The sequence below is a fragment of the Elephas maximus genome, chromosome X, assembly GCF_024166365.1.
Source record: "Elephas maximus indicus isolate mEleMax1 chromosome X, mEleMax1 primary haplotype, whole genome shotgun sequence".
In the NCBI taxonomy this organism is placed as follows: domain Eukaryota; kingdom Metazoa; phylum Chordata; class Mammalia; order Proboscidea; family Elephantidae; genus Elephas; species Elephas maximus.
The window spans coordinates 112995238-113013291 of NC_064846.1; the positions used below are offsets into that span (position 1 = coordinate 112995238).

The 18054-nt window shown below is 44.9% G+C and overlaps 1 protein-coding gene and 1 non-coding gene across 5 annotated transcripts; both read right to left on the reverse strand.

The window, feature by feature from the left end:
- Nucleotides 1-1802: 1802 nt before the first annotated feature.
- Nucleotides 1803-10049, reverse strand: MAGED2 (MAGE family member D2). 4 transcript variants are annotated; one of them, XM_049872596.1, is made up of 13 exons: nucleotides 9958-10049; nucleotides 8399-8472; nucleotides 7548-8057; nucleotides 6639-6947; nucleotides 6460-6523; nucleotides 6116-6195; nucleotides 5473-5567; nucleotides 4707-4786; nucleotides 4570-4612; nucleotides 4175-4237; nucleotides 2959-3073; nucleotides 2115-2527; nucleotides 1803-1932 (listed from the first exon to the last, which is right to left on the reverse strand). In XM_049872596.1, the coding sequence occupies exons 2-12, from the start codon at nucleotides 8441-8443 to the stop codon at nucleotides 2123-2125; spliced, it is 1809 nt and encodes a 602-aa protein (XP_049728553.1). In that variant the 5' UTR covers nucleotides 8444-8472; nucleotides 9958-10049; the 3' UTR covers nucleotides 1803-1932; nucleotides 2115-2122. The 4 variants fall into 4 exon arrangements, with proteins under 4 accessions (XP_049728553.1, XP_049728552.1, XP_049728555.1 ...); XM_049872595.1 differs by lacking the exon at nucleotides 9958-10049 and adding an exon at nucleotides 9359-9445; XM_049872598.1 differs by lacking the exon at nucleotides 9958-10049 and adding an exon at nucleotides 9253-9331.
- LOC126069774 (small nucleolar RNA SNORA11) lies at nucleotides 3249-3375 on the reverse strand. The gene has a single exon (XR_007516046.1). It is a non-coding gene; the product is annotated as a small nucleolar RNA SNORA11 (small nucleolar RNA).
- Nucleotides 10050-18054: the final 8005 nt, after the last annotated feature.

The window sequence follows — 18054 nt, forward strand, 5'->3', positions numbered from 1 at the left end:
GTCATATTGCAAGAGGTGGCCTGTATGCACCTATTGGGTGCCACTGCCTGCTTTTATGTTTAATCCCCAGTGCCTCTGTGACATGGGCTTTGAGAATTAAAATAGGTTATGTATAATTCTACATTAGTTATTCAATCCATCCTTAATTACATCAAGTGCTGAAAAGAAAAAAATGTCAATATCTGAATGAGTATCTAGTTAAAATTTATTTTCTCATATCAAATGGCAAAACTTAAAAGTTCTCTACAAGTAAGCTCTAAGAAATTAAATTTCCAATTTTACTTTTGTTAGAAAAATGTTTTGAATAACTTTAAAAATTTGATTACACTATTATCAGTTATATAAAAATTTCCATATGTAATTTGATACAATTTAATAAAGAAAAGTTGCTCAGCAAATGGTTATAATGTTAAATATGGCTTTAAAATATTAATAGCTTTTCAAAATCTTTATAAAGTTTTAATTTAAAATTTTATTTAGTCATTCTTAACTCTGTATTGGATAAATTATGTATAAAGCAGAAGTATGGTTACTAAACAGATGTAAAGCACATCTGTGGTATTACAATTTCTTGGGAGATTATTAGGACAAATATTCCAAAAAGGACTTCTTAGAGGGTTACAAAGAAAAAGAGGTGGAGGAACTGTTCTAGGGGCTCTTCCCACCTCTAGCCAAGGGGTAGATACACGCTATAATCTAGATTTGGAATTTAATTAATGGACACTAAAAGCAAGGCTGAAGACTATTTGAGTTCATTCAGGCCTCCAGGCTGATAAAGGTGGCCTGGTCTTTCTCCTTTTCCCCTACCATCCCCTCTTCCCATTTACCTGCGACCAGACTTGCTGTGTTCCTCCTTGCCCTACCTGCTTTGTCCTTGTATCTGGGGAGTGAAGAAAAGCCAACCCCTTGTTGTCCTGTCAAATTCTAGGCCTTGTGGGAGAGGGGAAAATAGGTGGGGATTCTTTCAAGCCTGCTGGCCTGGGGAGGGAAAGGAAGTGGGAAGGGCAGAGCTCTGCATGACAATGATTCACTCTCATCTCTATCAAGCACTTTAAATTCAAATCCTATTAGAATCACAGTTCCTGAGTTCCTCGCCACCCACCATCATCAGGTGTCCTCCCCATTTCCAAATGGACATCACCTCAGAGCCTGAGGAGGGCCTGGGACCTAAACTGCTGTGTAAACCTTTACTGAAAACACAATATTCTTTTTTAAAAAATCGTGGGCTCCATCCTCTATTGGGCCTCCCCACTGTCTGACATTCTTCTGCAGTCCCCTCCCCGAGTCCTTTCCAGACAGTACCTTCTCCCAGGCTTCTGGCACCCACCTCCTCAGGGACTTGGCTGCATGAGTCACTCTTCAATTCTCCCTCTCTATTGACTCCTGCCCTGCTCAAGTCTTTCTCCTTTTCCAAGAAAATCCTCCCTTGTTCCTGTATTCCCTTTAGCTACATACCTTTATCCTTCCTGTCTTCATCCACATTTTTCAAAAGGACAGTCTATTCTTAATTTCAGTCTCCACTACCTCTGCTTTCTACTCTGGACTTGCCCACCTCAGGGCTCTTTTTCAAAGTGTTCCCTCTGTACCTACATGTCCCGTGAGTCCACTCCACTGAAATCCTACCTGCCTTGTAGGCTTCGGCTTGGGCTCTACATATCCCAGAGACCTATGCTAATCTCACCCCTGTAAATCCAATAGTATTACCCCAAACTAAGCACAGATTAAGGTAGAAACCTTCCCAGTTCATTTCTAAATGTGATACCAAAATGTGACAGTCTACCAAAAAAAGCAATAAACCCAGAAACGGCAAATAGATTTAATGTCGAGTGTCAACTTCAATTGATTGATAGTGGCTGCCTAGAGTGCTGTGTTGAGTAGGTTTCTGAGGACACACCCTGGCTCGAAGAAAAAGACTGCTGGGATTAGCAATATCTGAAAACACAAATAAAAGAAAATAAAAAAGTCAATTGCTATCCACCAAACAGGAAAGTATATAATGCCCAAAGCAGTACTTTCTCTACATCATTCTCTAACCCTGGTTTTCCTGTAACAACCCAATTCCTCACCCCAACCCCACGAGCCCCAGCTTCCCCCTTCTAAACTAAGGCAGATACCTGAAATCTCATTTGTAGGAGAAACCACAGGCACCAGAGCTCCCGTTGGTGCTGGTGCCAGCTCCACTGAGGCCAGCAAAGAGGCCAAATGTGAGGGTGGCAGTCAGGCTTGAACTGGCATTGAAGCCACTGCTGGCACTTGTGTTGGCACCTTCACTGGTACCACCACTCTCTCGGGCTTTCGCTTTAGCTTCAGCTCCTGCTTGGATTCGGGCTTTGGCCCAGGGTCCAATATCAGCTTCATCCCAGTTGCAGGGCCCAGCAGCATTCTCAGAGCCAAGCCCAATACCCATTTGAGCTCTAATCTCAGCCCTCGCCTTGGCTTCAGTGGCAGCCTCAGCCGCAGCCTTCAAATCTGCTTCCATCGCCTCTCGGTACTGAGCTGCCCATTCCTTGGGATCCTTCTTTTGCACCTAAAATGGAAATAAAACCAATACAAGGTTCATAGTCAGACCACTGAGTACCTACTGTATGCTAAGCACCATATAAACCCAGTCCCAGTGCCATCGACAGCATACTACATGCTATATATAATAACAAGCACTACTAGTAATTACGCATCTAACATTCCACCCCCACTCTGACACTTATTAGCTCTGCGACCTTGAACATGTCGCCTAACAACTACTCTTGGCCTCAGTTTTCTCATCTACAATAATAAGACTTATAAGGCTGTAAGGATTAAATGATTCAGATAAAGTGTCTAGCACAGTCTTTGGCACATTAACAGAGGCTTCACAAAGTTCATATATGAACTGCAGGCCATTCTGCACATACACACCCCGCCCCAGGCAGGGACACTCTGCGCTCTTGATACGCCAAGCTCAGGCAGTTCTCTGATTACCTTGCATGCAAACTTGAGGACTTTCATCTTGCTGGTCTCATAGTAGGAACGCAGGCCCCAGAAGAACTCATACTCAGGGGGATTGCTATTGGGGACTCTGGTATAATCCAGGTACCTTGAAAAGAGAGGTTCAAAGCCTTTATTGCTAAGATCCCCCATGGCCCACATATGCATGGACTGGAAAGGTTCTAGGTGGCACCCTCTCCAACTAAATATTGCAGCATTTCCTCCAATATTGAGTCCTCTCCCATTAGTCCAACCTAGATGCCACTTGGAGGTGCAGAGGAGTCATGTGTAGGGCATTTGTTCAAGGAAGGCCACAAGTTGTGTGCCCCTTGTCACAATGAACCTGGATTTCTGTGGGTGTGTTGTACGCAGAGAAACCATTCCTCAGGGCCCCTGTTCTGAGCACACCCCATTGCAAAGGTCTCACCTGTGGCCTGGCTGAGCCCTAGAAAGGTCCACCACAGAAGACGATTGTAAAGGGAAGACATAGTCAACTCAGAGCAGCACGCTCCATGCATACTCCGTATCATACTCCTGATCGTGCGTGTGTGTGGTATATGTGCCTATGTGAGTGTATACACGTTTTCCAAGGACCAAGGATGGGGTGGGCCCTGGCCTGCAAGTCAGGAGAGCTGGGCTCCAGGCCCAAATGGTCCCATTACCAGCTGAGGACCATGCCTAGGACTTCCCCCCTCTGAGCCCTAGGTTCCATGGATGTAAAATAAGGATGGGTTAACAGCACCCTGCAAGGTTGTTAGAAAAATGAAGGGAGACATGTGAGTCAAGTTCCCAGCACGACACCTGGCTGCCTGAAGCTACCACCCCATGGCATTTCTTTACGGAAAATAATTTCTACGATGCCCTGCCTGACATATTAGAAACAACCAAGGCTTTGGAGCTAGGTTCTAAGCATAAATCTTCCATTTGCTACCTGTGTAACCCTGAGCAAATGACTTTACCTCTCTGAGCTCCAGCTTCCTCACGTGCATAATGCTGGTGATAACCCTTTCCTGTATAGATGTTCTGAAAACTGCATGTAATAGGTCAGGAAATCTGTGCTCCTTTTTTCTGTCACAGCCCCAGGAATAACCTGTTACCTGTGTGTGTACGCACACATACACACGCATATACAGAACCCGTGGCTTTACCACTCAGTTCTGGAAGAGACCAAACATATGGAACATATCAACACCAGACAAAGTCAACTTACTTCTGCTTCACAAATTCATCAGTAATGAGCTTCTTCACATCCCCAAAGAGCGAGTGATGCACCCTGACATCAGAGAAAGGAAAAAAAAAAAACCACACACTATCAGGGCCATGGTACTTCCCAGATGTGGGCAGAGGCAGTTCCGACATGGAAAAGAGGTTTCTAGCACAGGAAAGAAGCTCCTTAGAAGCCTAAGAGATCGTGAGAGAGGGACAGGGACAAAGAGTTTAGGACCATATCCCCATCCACCCAGGTCAGAACTCTAGGCCCTCTACCCAATCCGGAACCCCCCCCGCCCCCACTCCGCCAGACCACCAGGCTGATGCAATCCTGGGACCATCCTCTCTTGCCAAAGGACAACACGAACAGCAAGCACTGAGAGAGCTCAATCATACCCAGGGCGCAGCCCTAACTTGCGTAGCACCTCCCAGATGACAGCTGCAAGGGAGGCAAGAGGAAACAGGGGCAGAAAATGAACACACATGGAATTCAGACCATGGCCACCCATTCAGCTGCAGGCCCAGCCACTCACCCTCACTGGACCGATTTCCATTCATGAAGATGATGCTAAGAAGCACCATAAGGAGACCCAGTTTGGGTGAGTCCTTGGTCCTAAGGGAATAATAGGATGGAAAGAAAGTTTATATCCAGCAGCGATTTGCCAAAGACGTACCAGCCAGCTCACTGGGCTAGCCGCTCCCAGATTCCTGGAAGAATTCTCTGCCCAGTCTATACTCCAAGCTCTATGCAATCCCAGGCAAGGCGCTTACTCAGTAAAATGGGGAAAATCACATTATCCCCTCCCCACGTTACCAAGATGGAAGAAGGCCTGTCAGCCTGGTAAAACACAGGAACTCAGTCTCTGTGAATTCCTTCTTTCTCTCCCAGGTCCCTTAGCCCTTTGAGAACTGTAGACACAGCCCCACTGATGACTCTCCTGCCCTTCGAGAATCATGATCTACCTGCACCAGGGAGCCCTCCCTTGAAAACCATTCTACAAGGTTACTAGGCACCAGCAGGAAGAGACAAGCAACGGCAGGCCTCCTTTCCTGGGGAGCCTCTGGAGAGACAGAAAACCTGACAGCAGGAATGCCCCATCCCAGGCCTCTAACCCCTTCAGACAATCACAATCAGGCACCACTACTGTGTGCAGAGCTCCAACCAGGTGTGGGAGCTTGACCAGGGGCTTTTTAAGCCCCGTTTTTCCTGACTGTGTAAGAGGATGTGGGGAGAGAGGACAGGACAGGTGCAGTACCAAGGACAAAACTCCCCCTCCCACCTCATCCCCTTCAGCTTACGTTCCCAGTATGCCTGCATCAGTGGGTTCTAGTGTGCTGAGGAGAATGTACAAGTGGTCATTCTTATCAATTTCCTTCAACTGGATTCCAAATACCTGTGGATGGGGAGAACAGCTTGTGAGGTCACATAAGTCAGCCTCCTGGGTATCCCAAGGCTCCCGGTGTTCCTAGAGGTTTGTGTGTGGCGGGGGGTGGGGGGGGTGGGGTGGGGGGGTGGGTGTGTATGAGGGGGAGAGAGAGAGATCAGTAATACACTGCATATAAAGCACTAAGCTAACTGCCTGGCACATAACAAACATGAAATAAATATACCATTGTTATTACCATCATCTTTGTGATTAGTGGGAATCTAGGGACACAGAAAATGGGGAATGGAAGGGAGAGGTGAACATCTGGAACACATTATAGGGCATGTCCAGCAGTGGACAGAAGTTAGGGCTAGTTGAGTGGTTTGGGTCCTAGCTGTGCTTTTACCACTGACTTGCTGTGTCATCTATGGCTCATCTATACCCCTCCATAGGCCAGCCTGACCATCTGCACGCTGGATTAGCGAGTCTCTGTGATCCCTTCCATAAGGGACACGTGTACCTTTGTTAATTCAAGGTTTCTCCACTGTGCCCACCCCCCAGGGCTGCCCCTTCACCTTCTCCAAGGAATAGCCTGCTCGTTCAATGATTTCAGGGTACACATCAGTGTATTCTTTGATGATGTCCTTCAGCATATCTGCAAGGGGAGAGTGTTACAAGCACCTGGGCTCAAGAAAAGCCAGGAAGCCCCCCATGCCCAAGCTATAGGCCCTTTACCAACGCTGCTGTGGGTGGCATAGCCAGGGTTCTGGGCTAATGAATAAAGATGCTAACACGGACAAATTAGGACTTTGGGAGCACAGCCGTAGGAACATAAGAGCAAGGATTATCCCTAGCACATGGAAGGGAGGGCAAAGGAGGGCAGAGCTTGGGGTTGGGGAGGAAATAAGCAGGACTCTACCTGAGCGTTTGATAGGAATCTTCGTCTGGTCTTTAACCAGCAGGTACTTTACCAAATCATTTGCCTAGGAAAGATGATGGGAAGAACAGTATATGTTGGCAAAATATTTAAAAGCATGCCACAGAAGAAAACAGGTAAGGTAGTGGAAAAGGCGTAGTGGAGAGGACAAGAGTTCTTACCCTCCCTTGCAAAAGGGCCACATCCCGAGGCGGTGGTGCTTCAGGTTCTTGGGATGACTGGAGCTTGGCAGCTCTACGGCGAACCTTGCCCCTACGGGCCTTAGGTGACCTCAGAGAGAGCAAGGCTCTACGGGCCCAAGCAGCCAACCGAGTCCTTGAAGCCCTGCGAGCCCAAAAGGCTATGGGGCCCCTTGAGGCCCTGCGGGCCATTGAGGCCATTAGGGCCTTTGAAACCCTTCGGCCACCTGTGTTTCCAGATGTTTGACTCTGGTCACTGCTGCCATCCTCTTCCCCATTCAGGTGCTTCACCTGCATCAACAAAGAAGAGGCTCGACATGACTAAGTGGAGCAGATGGTCCTTTTTCTTCGCCCTCTCTTTCAGGAAGCCCCCTTAATCCCACCCCTGTAGTAATGCCCTGACTCACTAGCCATTTGTTACCCTGTCTCGTAGGCTTGTCTTTCACTGTCTTCCAGGCAGTTTTATCTCCCAACCAGGCCAGAAACAACCCAAGGGTGGGGCTTGAGGCTTCTTCTCTTCCTGTGTTCATTACTAGCTCTGCTTGCATCACTCTGGACAAATCACTTCACCTCTGTGGGAGGCAGATTCCTTCTCTTTAAAACTGTGATTATGATCCCTAGCTGGTAAGATCTACTTTCAAGATTTAATGAGATAACCTGTATGAACGTGCCTAGCTCAAGGCCTAACTTATGTTTGCTACTAGGTAAATATAAACTAAATTACGTTCAGACTGCAGCTCTGCATATTCATGTGTCATCTTCCCACCAGTCTGTGAGCTCTCTGAAGACAAGAATTATATCACATTCCTCTCAGTATGCCCTACGGCTTTGATGAACACAGGCAACTTAGTAACTCTGGAAAGGCAAGGGTAGTGATTGCAGAGCTCTTACCTTTCTGGCTTTCTTGGCCTTGACCTTGGGCCGAGTATCCTGATTCTCCTGAGTCTCAGTAGCTGTACCCTTAGGCTCAGGTTCATCTGTGGGAGCCTGAGAAGCAGCAACCTCTGTCTCCAGGGACTTTGTACTGACCTGGGTATTAGCCACACAACTGACTTTTTTGGTCTTAGTGGCAGGCATTGGCACACCCTGCAGGTCAGCATTCTGCATCTTGGTGTCAGCTGCTGGACTGCTGTTTTCAGCTACCAGAACCTGGGTATCAGTCAGCTGAGGGGTAGGTGAGGTATGGGTGACAGCTGCCTCCTGAGCCTCTTGGGCCTTTGAGACCACTGTGGCCTTTGAGACCTCTATGGCCTTTGAACCCCCTGGAGCATTTGAGACCTTTAGGCGCTGTGAGACCCCTGGTGTCTTTGAGGCCTTGGGTGCCTCTGAGACCTCCAAATTCTGGGTCACTGCCAGTAGAGTCTGCATCACCAAGCTGCTGTCCTCTTCTGAAGCTTCAGCCTGCAAAAAGAGGAAGCAGGGAAGCTCACAGATCTCCTCCCCACCCTCAACTAGGCAAATGGCTCCAAAATTCCATAGCCGCACTTCTGTGACCTGTACTAACTCCTACCTGCAATGTTCTCTGACCACCTCAGCCCACCAAGGCCTCCTCTGAGCAGGAACTGACTACCAAAGAAGGGAGGACCCTCCCTCCCTTTCTCCACTGGGGGAGAGATGGGAGAGGACAGAGCCCAGGCAGGGAAGTGCATGGAGAAGAACAAGGATGGGACTGGAGAGGCCAAGGAATTTGGGACAGCAACAAGGGATGGAGAAGGAAGCTGGGAAGAGGTCAGAGAGCTTACCTGGAAGCGGGTTAGATCTGCACCACTCTCACTTGTGTCAGACATGTCTCAAGTTGGCCTGGCAAGAGCTGAGCCTGAAGGGGAGAAGGCCTGGGTCAAGGGGAGCTCCCAAAGAACACTGAACATCCTCTCCCCTATTCTGCCTGGAGGCTGATCCTCACCTTCTTTGGACTCCAATCCCAAGTCTCCCCCCTCCACCACCCCTCCAACGGCTCCATTCTCATACACAGGAATCCAGAGCGTCTAAGGTCTTAACTCTCTACAACCGCACCCTCCCCTTCTCCAGAAGATGTGCCAGCGCGGCAGCTCTGAGGACCCCGCCCCTTTTCCCAAAGCAACCCGAGACGAACGTGAAGGTCGATAGTGCGCATGCTAGTGCGCATGCGTGTCTGCAGCTGGGCCCATTTCAGCCCCGCCCGCTTTCCCTACATAAGCCCTTTCTTCGAAGTCCACCCCGCACATGCGCATTCAGCAGCTGGCGCTTCCCCGTGCAGGCCCTTCTCTACACGCCCCTTTCTAGAGATCCATACTACACATGCGCATCGTTCACCGTCTCAGTCCAGCACCCTTCCCAACACACGCCCCTCTTCAGGTCCACAGTACCATTTGGCCCGCTCCTTCCCCAGCAAGTCTCCCTCCGAACTATCACAGAGCCTGGTGATCCTAGCCCCTACCCAACTCACACCCCCTTCACCAACAGTGCCTCCAGGTCCCGCCCCTTTCCATAAAACGTCCCCCCCAACTCTAGCAAAGCGCATTTTGTTTCCGCCCCTTCCCTAATACACCCCCTCCTCAAATAAGTATTAGTGATTCTATCTTGGGCCCAGCCAAATTGGATCAGTCCCCTCCTTTACCAGACGGATCCGGTATGATCCGTTCCTTACGGCAGGTTTTCTCCAGCTCCCAGAGAGTAAGGCCAACCCTTACCGGCTCTGATCCAAAGCTGGACCCCCTGCTCACCTCTTTCTCCTACAACCTACGAGTGCGTCCGCTCTCTCCAAGCCCCTCCGAAACTCGGAGACTGCCCTCCCTCCTCCTTGCCGGAAGTGGACCCGCCCCTTTCCGCCTCCCTAGGGGGCTTCCGTCCCAGCCTGTCTGCCCCTCCCCCGGTCCTCATTCTTAATTCTCCCCCTCCGCTTTGCTCTGTATTCCTTATTCCCCCATCGCATTTTTCTGTTGCCCCACCAAATTCCCTATTCCCATTTCGTACATCCTCCTCCTCCTTACTTAACGTGCTCCCCCCCCCCATTATTCCCTAACCCCTCTCGGCATCTCTTCTCTGGATCTACATTCCCCCTCGGTATTCCCCTCCCCCTCATATCCCGGGTCCCCAACCCAAGATGCCGGATTCCCCGTTTTTCTCCCCTCTCGTCGCTGCTTCCCAGTCCACACAGCCTATTACTCTCTCAGTCGTCCTTGTTGCCTACATCCCACTCTCTCCCAGGGTCATCTCTCCCCCAGCTGCAGGGGTGCAGTAAGAATTGCCCACCTGCCTGGCTATGGAGAGGACCGGAATTACAGTCTGGCTACCAGGGAACCCCAATCCCAACGCCTCTCACCTTGTCCTCCGCGAGTCTGGGATGCGTCTGCTCTCCCTCAGTCCCTCTCGAAGTCTCAGCCTCCTGGACTAGAGCTGCAGCAAGCACAGCCCAGCCCCTTTCCGCAGCCCCCTGCCACCCTCCCCCACTTCGCCCTCCTGGAGGTGGGGCAATGGGGCCCGGTTCAGGGCTGTCTCACGCCAAAGCGCGTCTTTATGCCACTGTACGGTGCTTGGTCTGAAGCCCTTCCAACCAAAACCACCCCTCAGAGCAATTAATTCATTGAATTAATTTATTTTTATATCTTTATTTTCTTTTATTACAAAGGTAATGCGTTGTGAAAATTCAAATAATGCAGAAATATGTAATATACCAGTGAATAACTGTCCACATCGTATCCCCTAGAAATAACCACTATTGACGTTTTGATATACATTCCCCCAGATTTTTTTCTATTCATATACTAATTATTTGAGTTCTCTCCCCACAAATAGTACACTATACCTACTGTTGTGACCTGTTTTTTTTTCTAGCTACATAGTCTGAACATCTTTCCGTGTTACTACACATTTTTCTTAGAACAATTGTATAATCTTTTCTTGTATAGGTGTCTCCTAATTTATTTAACCAGTCCACTATGCATGGACATTTAAATTGTTTCCTTTTTTTTTTTTACTATTACAAACAAGGCTACAAAGAACATCCTTATATGTGTATATTTCTGCAATTGTGCTTGTATCTGTAGGATAAATTTATAGAAGTGGAATTGTTAAGTCAAATGCTAGAAAAAAAAAGGTTTCCATTTTGATACAAGATTTGCAGCCTTGTTCCCCAAATGGATTAAACTGAATAATAGTCCCAACAACACTATCATGTTTCTATGTCATATATATTACAAATATTTGGTTATTTACGGTATTTTTTAACTCAAGTCCTACAAAAAAGTCTTCCATTTTAATATAATTTGTCAACTTACTCCCAAAAAGATTCATGAAATAATATTCCCATGAACAATAATTCTTATATGTTTATGTGTCACATATATAACAAATATTTTCATGTTATTTATGATAATTTTTGCTGTATAAAAGGGTTTAATTATGTAGTCAAATATATCAGTTTTTTTCCTGATCACATCTAGGTTCTTCATTGTGCTTAGAGATGCTATCTACACTTCTATATTATAAATCTTTGTTTTTTCCAAGTACTTTTCATGGCCTTATTATTTACATTTATGTTTCATCATTCCAAAATTTGTTTTAGTATGAGGAGTGAGGTAGGGATTCCACTTTATTATTTTACACAGTCGTAATCCCTTATCCCCACACCATATGCAAACTAATCCATCTTTTACCCTACTGATTTGAAATGACGATTTTACCATATTAATTTCACATAAGTCTTTTAAAGGGAACAAAATAAGATGTGTAAATAATGGAAAATAGACAAAACTATCCTTAGTGACAGATTATATGAATGCCTACCTGGAAAACCCAAAAGTATCAACTAAAAACTATTAGAAATAATAATAAAATTCAGCACAGTGGTCAGTTACGGAAACAATATTCAATACCTTTCCTACATCCATATGTAATTCAAATGGCTACAAGTCCTTATGCTTTATGAAGTCACTGTTTCCTTTACTAAACAATATCATGAGTTCCTATGATCTATGGATAATTCAACACACACACAAACACATTTCCCAAGAATTCAAGGTGGGCCTCTCTTTTCCTGTCTTCTTTCTCTTTGAATTGCTGCTTCCTCCAAGTTTGTCATATCAGCTCATAACTTTCATGCCTCCTAGGTTCTCTCCCTTATCCACATAGCTTTATTTCACACAGGCACAACCCCTCCTTTTCTTCCAGTTCTGGCTCCCCCAAATTCCCATCTTTTCCCAATCATGGCAAGCCTTGAATGCCAGGGTAAGGACTTTGATCTTGATCCTGACAGCCCAGAGGGGTTATTGAAGAGTTCTAGGAATCAATGGAGTCCCTGGGTGGTGCAAACGGTTAACGCACTTGGCTGCTAACAGAAACTTTGGAGGTTTGAGTCCCCCCAGAGGTGCCTTGGAAGAAAGCCCTGGGGATCTGCTTCTAAAAAATCAGCCATTGAAAACCCTATGGAGAACAGTTCTGACACACATGTGGTCACCATGAGTTGGAATCAACTCAGCAACGGGTTAGGCATGGATATGACATAGATTTATGTTTTAGAAAGAAGACCCTAGCTGCTGTATGGAGTATGGATTAGATGTCTTCCTGGAAACAGGGAGAGCAGTTAGGACCTTTGCAGTCATCCAAGTGAGCAATGATTGTGACTTGGCCTAGAGTGGTAGCAGTGGAGGTAGTGAGAAGAGATTGAATCAAGAAGATACTACACAAATAAAAAAAGCAACTAGGCTTGGTATGGAGAGAGGGGTGAGGAGGGGGAAGGTGTCAAAGAGGACTCTTGGGGATCTGATTTGAGAAACTGGATGGTAATCCCTTTCACTGAGACATAGAATGCTGAAGGAGGAATGGAATGAGTTTAAGAGGAACTGAACATTGATTCTGAGGTACCTGTTGGACATCCAGGTGGAAATGTTCCACAGTCCATTGAATATACGTGTCTGAAGCTCAGGAGAGATGTCTGGGCTGAGGTTATAGATGTAGGCATCATCAATATATGAATGGCACTTTAATTCATGGGAAGGGAAAGAGCAACCAGGAGGAATTTGTAGTGTTAGAAGAGATGGGGCCCAGAGAAGGGCCCTGGAGACCAGCTGTATCTATGCTATCAAAAAACCGAACAAAACCCATTGCCATCAAGAAGATTCCAACTCATGGAGATCCTATAGGATAGAGTAGAACTGCCCCATAGGGTTTCCAAGGAGCAGTTGGTGGATTTGACTGCCAACATTTTGGTTAGCAGCCATAGCTCTTAACCACTACGCCGTCTAAGGAAAATGGTAAACCAATAACACCGCATTCCTGGAGGGACTGCAGAGATTACTGCCACCATCCACTTAAAAGTTGCAGGGGTGGTGATTTCCACGACATCCCCTTTCAAGTATTCGGCCTGTGCAAAAAACAGATGGATCTTGGAGAATGACAGTTGTACAGCACAGTATAGCAACCAATTTAAAATTGAACATCAGACTTTCCTGTTGCAGAAATTTCCTCAACCGTTCCCACCATTGTTCCTTCTCCTTGAGCCCCACCCGTCATTCCTGTTGAGCCCTTTTTCTCCCCCAACATACTTCTCAGTTCCCCTCCTTTCCATGTCCAGTCTCTCCCTTGAGCTGCTGGTGGAATCTCAGCTTTTTCCTTCCTTTTATATGCAAAGCAATTTAATTCATTTTGTATCACTCTAAGCCCTGAGGGCAACTTTCCACAACCGTAATGGCTCCATTTTGTTAAATAAAAGCTAAATTTTCCATAAATGAGGAAATCTGCCACCCACTTTTTGGACTAACACACATCTTCCCTGCTCTTTGTACATTGACTCATTCCTCAGAACAATCTTGTAAGGTGTTGTTGTTGTTAGATGTCATCGAGTCAGTTCCGACTCATAGCGACCCTATGCACAACAGAACAAAACATCACCCGGTCCTGCACCATCCTCACAATCGTTGCTATGCTTGAGCCCATTGTTGTAGCCACTGTATTAATTCATCTTGTTGAGGGTCTTACTCTCTTTCTTTGACCCTCTACTTTACCAAGCATGATGTCCTTCTCCAGGGACTGATCCATCCTAATAACATGTCCAAAGGGCGTGAGATGAAGTCTTGTCATCCTTGCTTCCAAGGAACATTCTGGCTGTACTTCTTCTAAGACATATTTCTTTGCTCTCCTGGCAGTTCATGGTGTATTAAATATTCTTTGCCAACATCATAATTCAAAGACATTAACTCTTCTTCTGTCTTCCTTTTTCATTTCCAGCTTTTGCATGCATCTGAGGCAATTGAAAATACCGTGGCTTGGGTCAGGCACACCTTAGCCCTCAAAGTGACATCTTTGCTTTTTAACATCGTAAAGAAGTCTTTTGCAGATTTGCCCAATGCAATTTGTAATTTGATTTCTTGATTACTGCTCTCATATGCTCTCATGGGTGTTGATTGTAGATCGAAGTAAAATGAAATCCTTGACAACTTCAATCTTTTCTCCGTTTATCATGATGTGGCTTATTGGTCCAGTTGTGAGGATTTTTGTTTTCTTTATGTTGAGGTGCAATCCATACTGGAGGCTGTAATGTTTGATCTCCATCAGCAACTGCTTCAAGTCCTCTTAGCTTTCCACAAGCAAGGCTGTGTCATCTGCATATCAAAGGTTGTTAATTAATCTTCCTCCAACCCTGATGTGGAGTTCTTCAGATAGTCCAGCTTTCTCAGATTATTTGCTCAGCATGCAGACTGAATAAGTATGGTGAAAGGATATAACCCTGACACACAACTTTCCTGATTTTAAACCCTGCAACATGCCCTTGTTCTGTTCAAATGACTGCCTCTTGGTCTACGTACAGACTCCTCATGAGCACAATTAAGTGTTCTGGAATTCCCATTTTTTGCAATATTATTGTGATTTGTTATGATCTACACAGTCAAATGCCTCTGCATAGTCAATAAAACACTGGTAAATATCTTTCTGGTATTTTCTGCTTCCAGACAAGATCCAGCTGAGATTAGAAATGATGTCCATCATTCCTCATCTGCTTCTGAATCCAGCTTGAATTTCTGTCAGTTCCCTGTCGGTGTACTGCTGCAACTGTTTTTGAATTATCTTCATTAAAAATTTACTTCTGTGCAGTGTTAATGACATTGTTCAATAATTTCCACATTCTGTTGGATCATCTTTCTTTGGAATGGGCACAAATATGGGTCTTTTCCTGTTGGTTGGCCAGATAGCTGTCTTACAAATTTCTTGGCATAAATGAGTGAGCACTTCCAGCACTACATCCATTTGTTGAAACATCTCAATTGGTAAGCCATCAGTTCCTGGAGACTTCTTTTTAGCCGATGCCTTCAGTGCAGCTTGGACTTCTTCCTTCTATACCACCGGTCCTTGATCGTATGCTACTTCCTGAAATGGTTGAGTGTTGACCAATTCCTTTTGGTACAGTGATTCTGTGTGTTCTTTCCACATCCTTTTGATGCCCACAGAACCCTTCAATATTGGAACTCAAGGCTTGAATTTTTTTCTTCAGTTCTTTCAGCTTGAGAAATGCCAAACGTGTTCTTCTCTTTTGGTTTTCTAACTCCAGGCCTTTTTCACATTGTATTATAACGCTTTACTTTGTCATCTTAAGCTGTCCTTTGAAATCTTCTGTTCAGCTCTTTTATTTCATCATTTCTCCCACTCGCTTTAGCTGCTCTACATGCAAGAGCAAGTTTCAGAGTCTCTTCTGACGTGCGTTTTGGTCTTTTCTTTCTTTCCTGTCTTTTTAAAGATCTTTTGCTTTCTTCATGTATGACATCCTTGATGTTATCCCACAACTTGTCTGGTTTTCAGTCATTAGTGTTAAACACATCAAATCTATTCCTGAAATGGTCTCTAAATTCAGGTGGGATATAGTCAAGGTCGCATTTTGGCTCTCATAGACTTGTTTTAATTTTCTTCAGCTTAAATTTGAACTTGTACACGAGCAGTTGATGGTCTGTTCCACAGTCAGCCCCTGGCATTGTTCTGACTTTTTTGAGCTTTTCCATCATTTCTTTCCACAGATGTAGTCAATTTGGTACCTATGTATTCCATACTGTGAGGTTCATGTGTATAGTTGCTATTTATGTTGTTGAAAAAAGGTATTTGCAATGAATAAGTCATTGGTCTTGCAAAATTCTATCATGCAGTCTGTCGTTTCTATCACCATGGCCATTTTTGTCAGCTAACGATTTTTCTTTGTTTCTAATTTTCACATTCCAACCACCAGTAATTATCATTGCATCTTGATTGCATGCTTGATCAATTTCACACTGCAGAAGTTGGTAAAATTTTTCAATTTCTTCATCTTTGGCATTAATGGTTGCTGAGTCAATTTGAATAATAGTCGTATTAAGTGGTCTTCCTTGTAGGCGTATGGATATTATTCTATCACTGACGGCATTGTACTTCAGGATAGATCTTGAAATGTTCTTTTTGATGATGAATGTGATGCCATTCCTCTTCAATTTGTCATCCCTGGCATAAGCCCATAAGGTAAGTACTGGCTGTTCAACAGAAATTGAGCACCAGCTATGTATTAGGCACCTCTTCAGAGAAGACCCTTACTCTTGAGGGACTTACATTTCTTCTATAGTAGCATTAGCCTCATTTTACAGAGAATGAAATCAGGGTGTTAGGGAAGTAACTTGCCCAAGTCAAAACAATTGGAGAATGGCATAGGGGAGACTTGAACCCAGGTTAGTGCAATGCCAAATACTAGAGCTTTAACCAGTACACTAAAGTGCCCTCATGGTTCAATAGTTAAGCACTTGGCTGTTAATTGAAAGGTCAGCATTTGGAACCCACCAGCTGCTCAGCTGGAGAAAAGATCTGGCGATTTTCTCCCATGAAGAGTACAGCTTAGGAAACATTATGGGGCACTTCTATTCTGTCATGTGGGGTCACTAAGAGTTGGAAAGGATCAACAGCACACAGCATCAAGGCTCATTACAATATGATTTCCATTTGTGGAGGCAGCAAGTTGAACTGGATAGCCATAAACTCATTTTGATACTGTCATAAAATGTCACGACCAGTTGCCATCGAGTCTGACTCATGGCAACCCCGTGTCTGTCAGAGTAGAACTACATTCCATAGGGTTTTCAAAGACCATGATCTTGCAGAAGTAGATTGTCAGGCCCTTTCTTCCAAGGTGCCCCTGGGTGGGCTTGAACAGACAATTAAGTGGAGCACTTAATTGTTTATGAAACTCTGGAACTCTTAAAGTGCCATAAGATATTTAATTATTTCTATGTTGTGAGATCAACAAAGATTTTAGCATTTTATATTTATTAAAGTCATGCCTCCACATGGCAACAAAACAAATAGTACAGAAAAGCATATGATAAAAACCATTAGTCTCATGCTTCAACCCTCCCCGTTTCCATCTCACCCCCAGAAGCAAATTTTTCATGGTTTTTGGTTTTAGTATTACTGGTGGTTCCTTTCACAATTCTAGATGATATGCATATACTTTGTTTCTTGGCTTATAAAATTTAAAAAATACCCTATTGACTCCCCAGTATGGCAATGAGGATTTTGTTGATGTACACTGCCTCACTTTTCCTTCCACTCGCCTTCAGTGTTTAACATCGATATATATTTTTTCTTCTTCTCTTGGTTCATTTTATTGTTGTTAGGAGCCGTGCAGTCAGTTCCGACTCAAAGCGACCCTAGGTACAACAGAACAAAACACTGCCCCGTTCTGTGCCATCCTCACAATCATGGTTATGCTTGAGCCCATCCTTACAGCCACTGTGTCAAGCCATCTTGTTGAGGGTCTTCCTCTTTTTCACTGGCCCTCTACTTTAAAAAAAAAATTTTTTTTTCTCTACTTTACCAAGCATTATGTGCTTCTCCAGGGACTGATCCCTCCTGATAACATGTCCAAAGTATGTGAGACATAGTCTCGCCATCCTTGCTTCTAAGGAGCATTCTGGCTGTATTTCTTCCAAGGCAGATTTGTTCATTCTTTTGGCAGTCCATGGTATATTCAATATTCTTCACCAACACCACAGTTCAAAAGTGTCAAGTCTTCTTTGGTCTTCCTTATTCATTGTCCAGCTTTCGCATGCATATGGGGAGATTGAAAACACCATGGCTTGGGTCAGGCACACCTTAATCTTCAAGGTGACGTCTTTGCTTTACAACACTTTAAAGAGGTCTTTTGCAGCAGATTTGCCCAATGCAACACGTCCTTTGATTTCTTGAACACTGTTTCCATGGGTATTGATTGTGGATCCAAGTAAAATGAAATCCTTGACAACTTCAATGTTTTCTCCATTTATCATGATGTTGCTTATTGGTCCAGTTGTGAGGATTTTTGTTTTCTTTATGTTGAGGTGTAACCCATAATGAAGGCAGTAGTCTTTGATTTTCAGCAGTAAGTGCTTCAAGTGCTCTTCATTTTCGGCAAGCAAGGTTGTGTTATCTCCATAAT

Excerpts from the sequence above, each read along its gene's own strand:
- MAGED2 (XM_049872596.1), bottom strand. The coding sequence starts at position 8,443 with ATGTCTGACACAAGTGAGAGTGGTGCAGATCTAACCCGCTTCCAG. Across the intron at positions 5,568-6,115 it reads CAGGCTATTCCTTGGAGAAG|GTATTTGGAATCCAGTTGAA; the intron begins GTGAAGGGGCAG and ends CCCCATCCACAG. Across the intron at positions 2,528-2,958 it reads TCCTCAAGTTTGCATGCAAG|GTGCAAAAGAAGGATCCCAA; the intron begins GTAATCAGAGAA and ends TTTCCATTTTAG.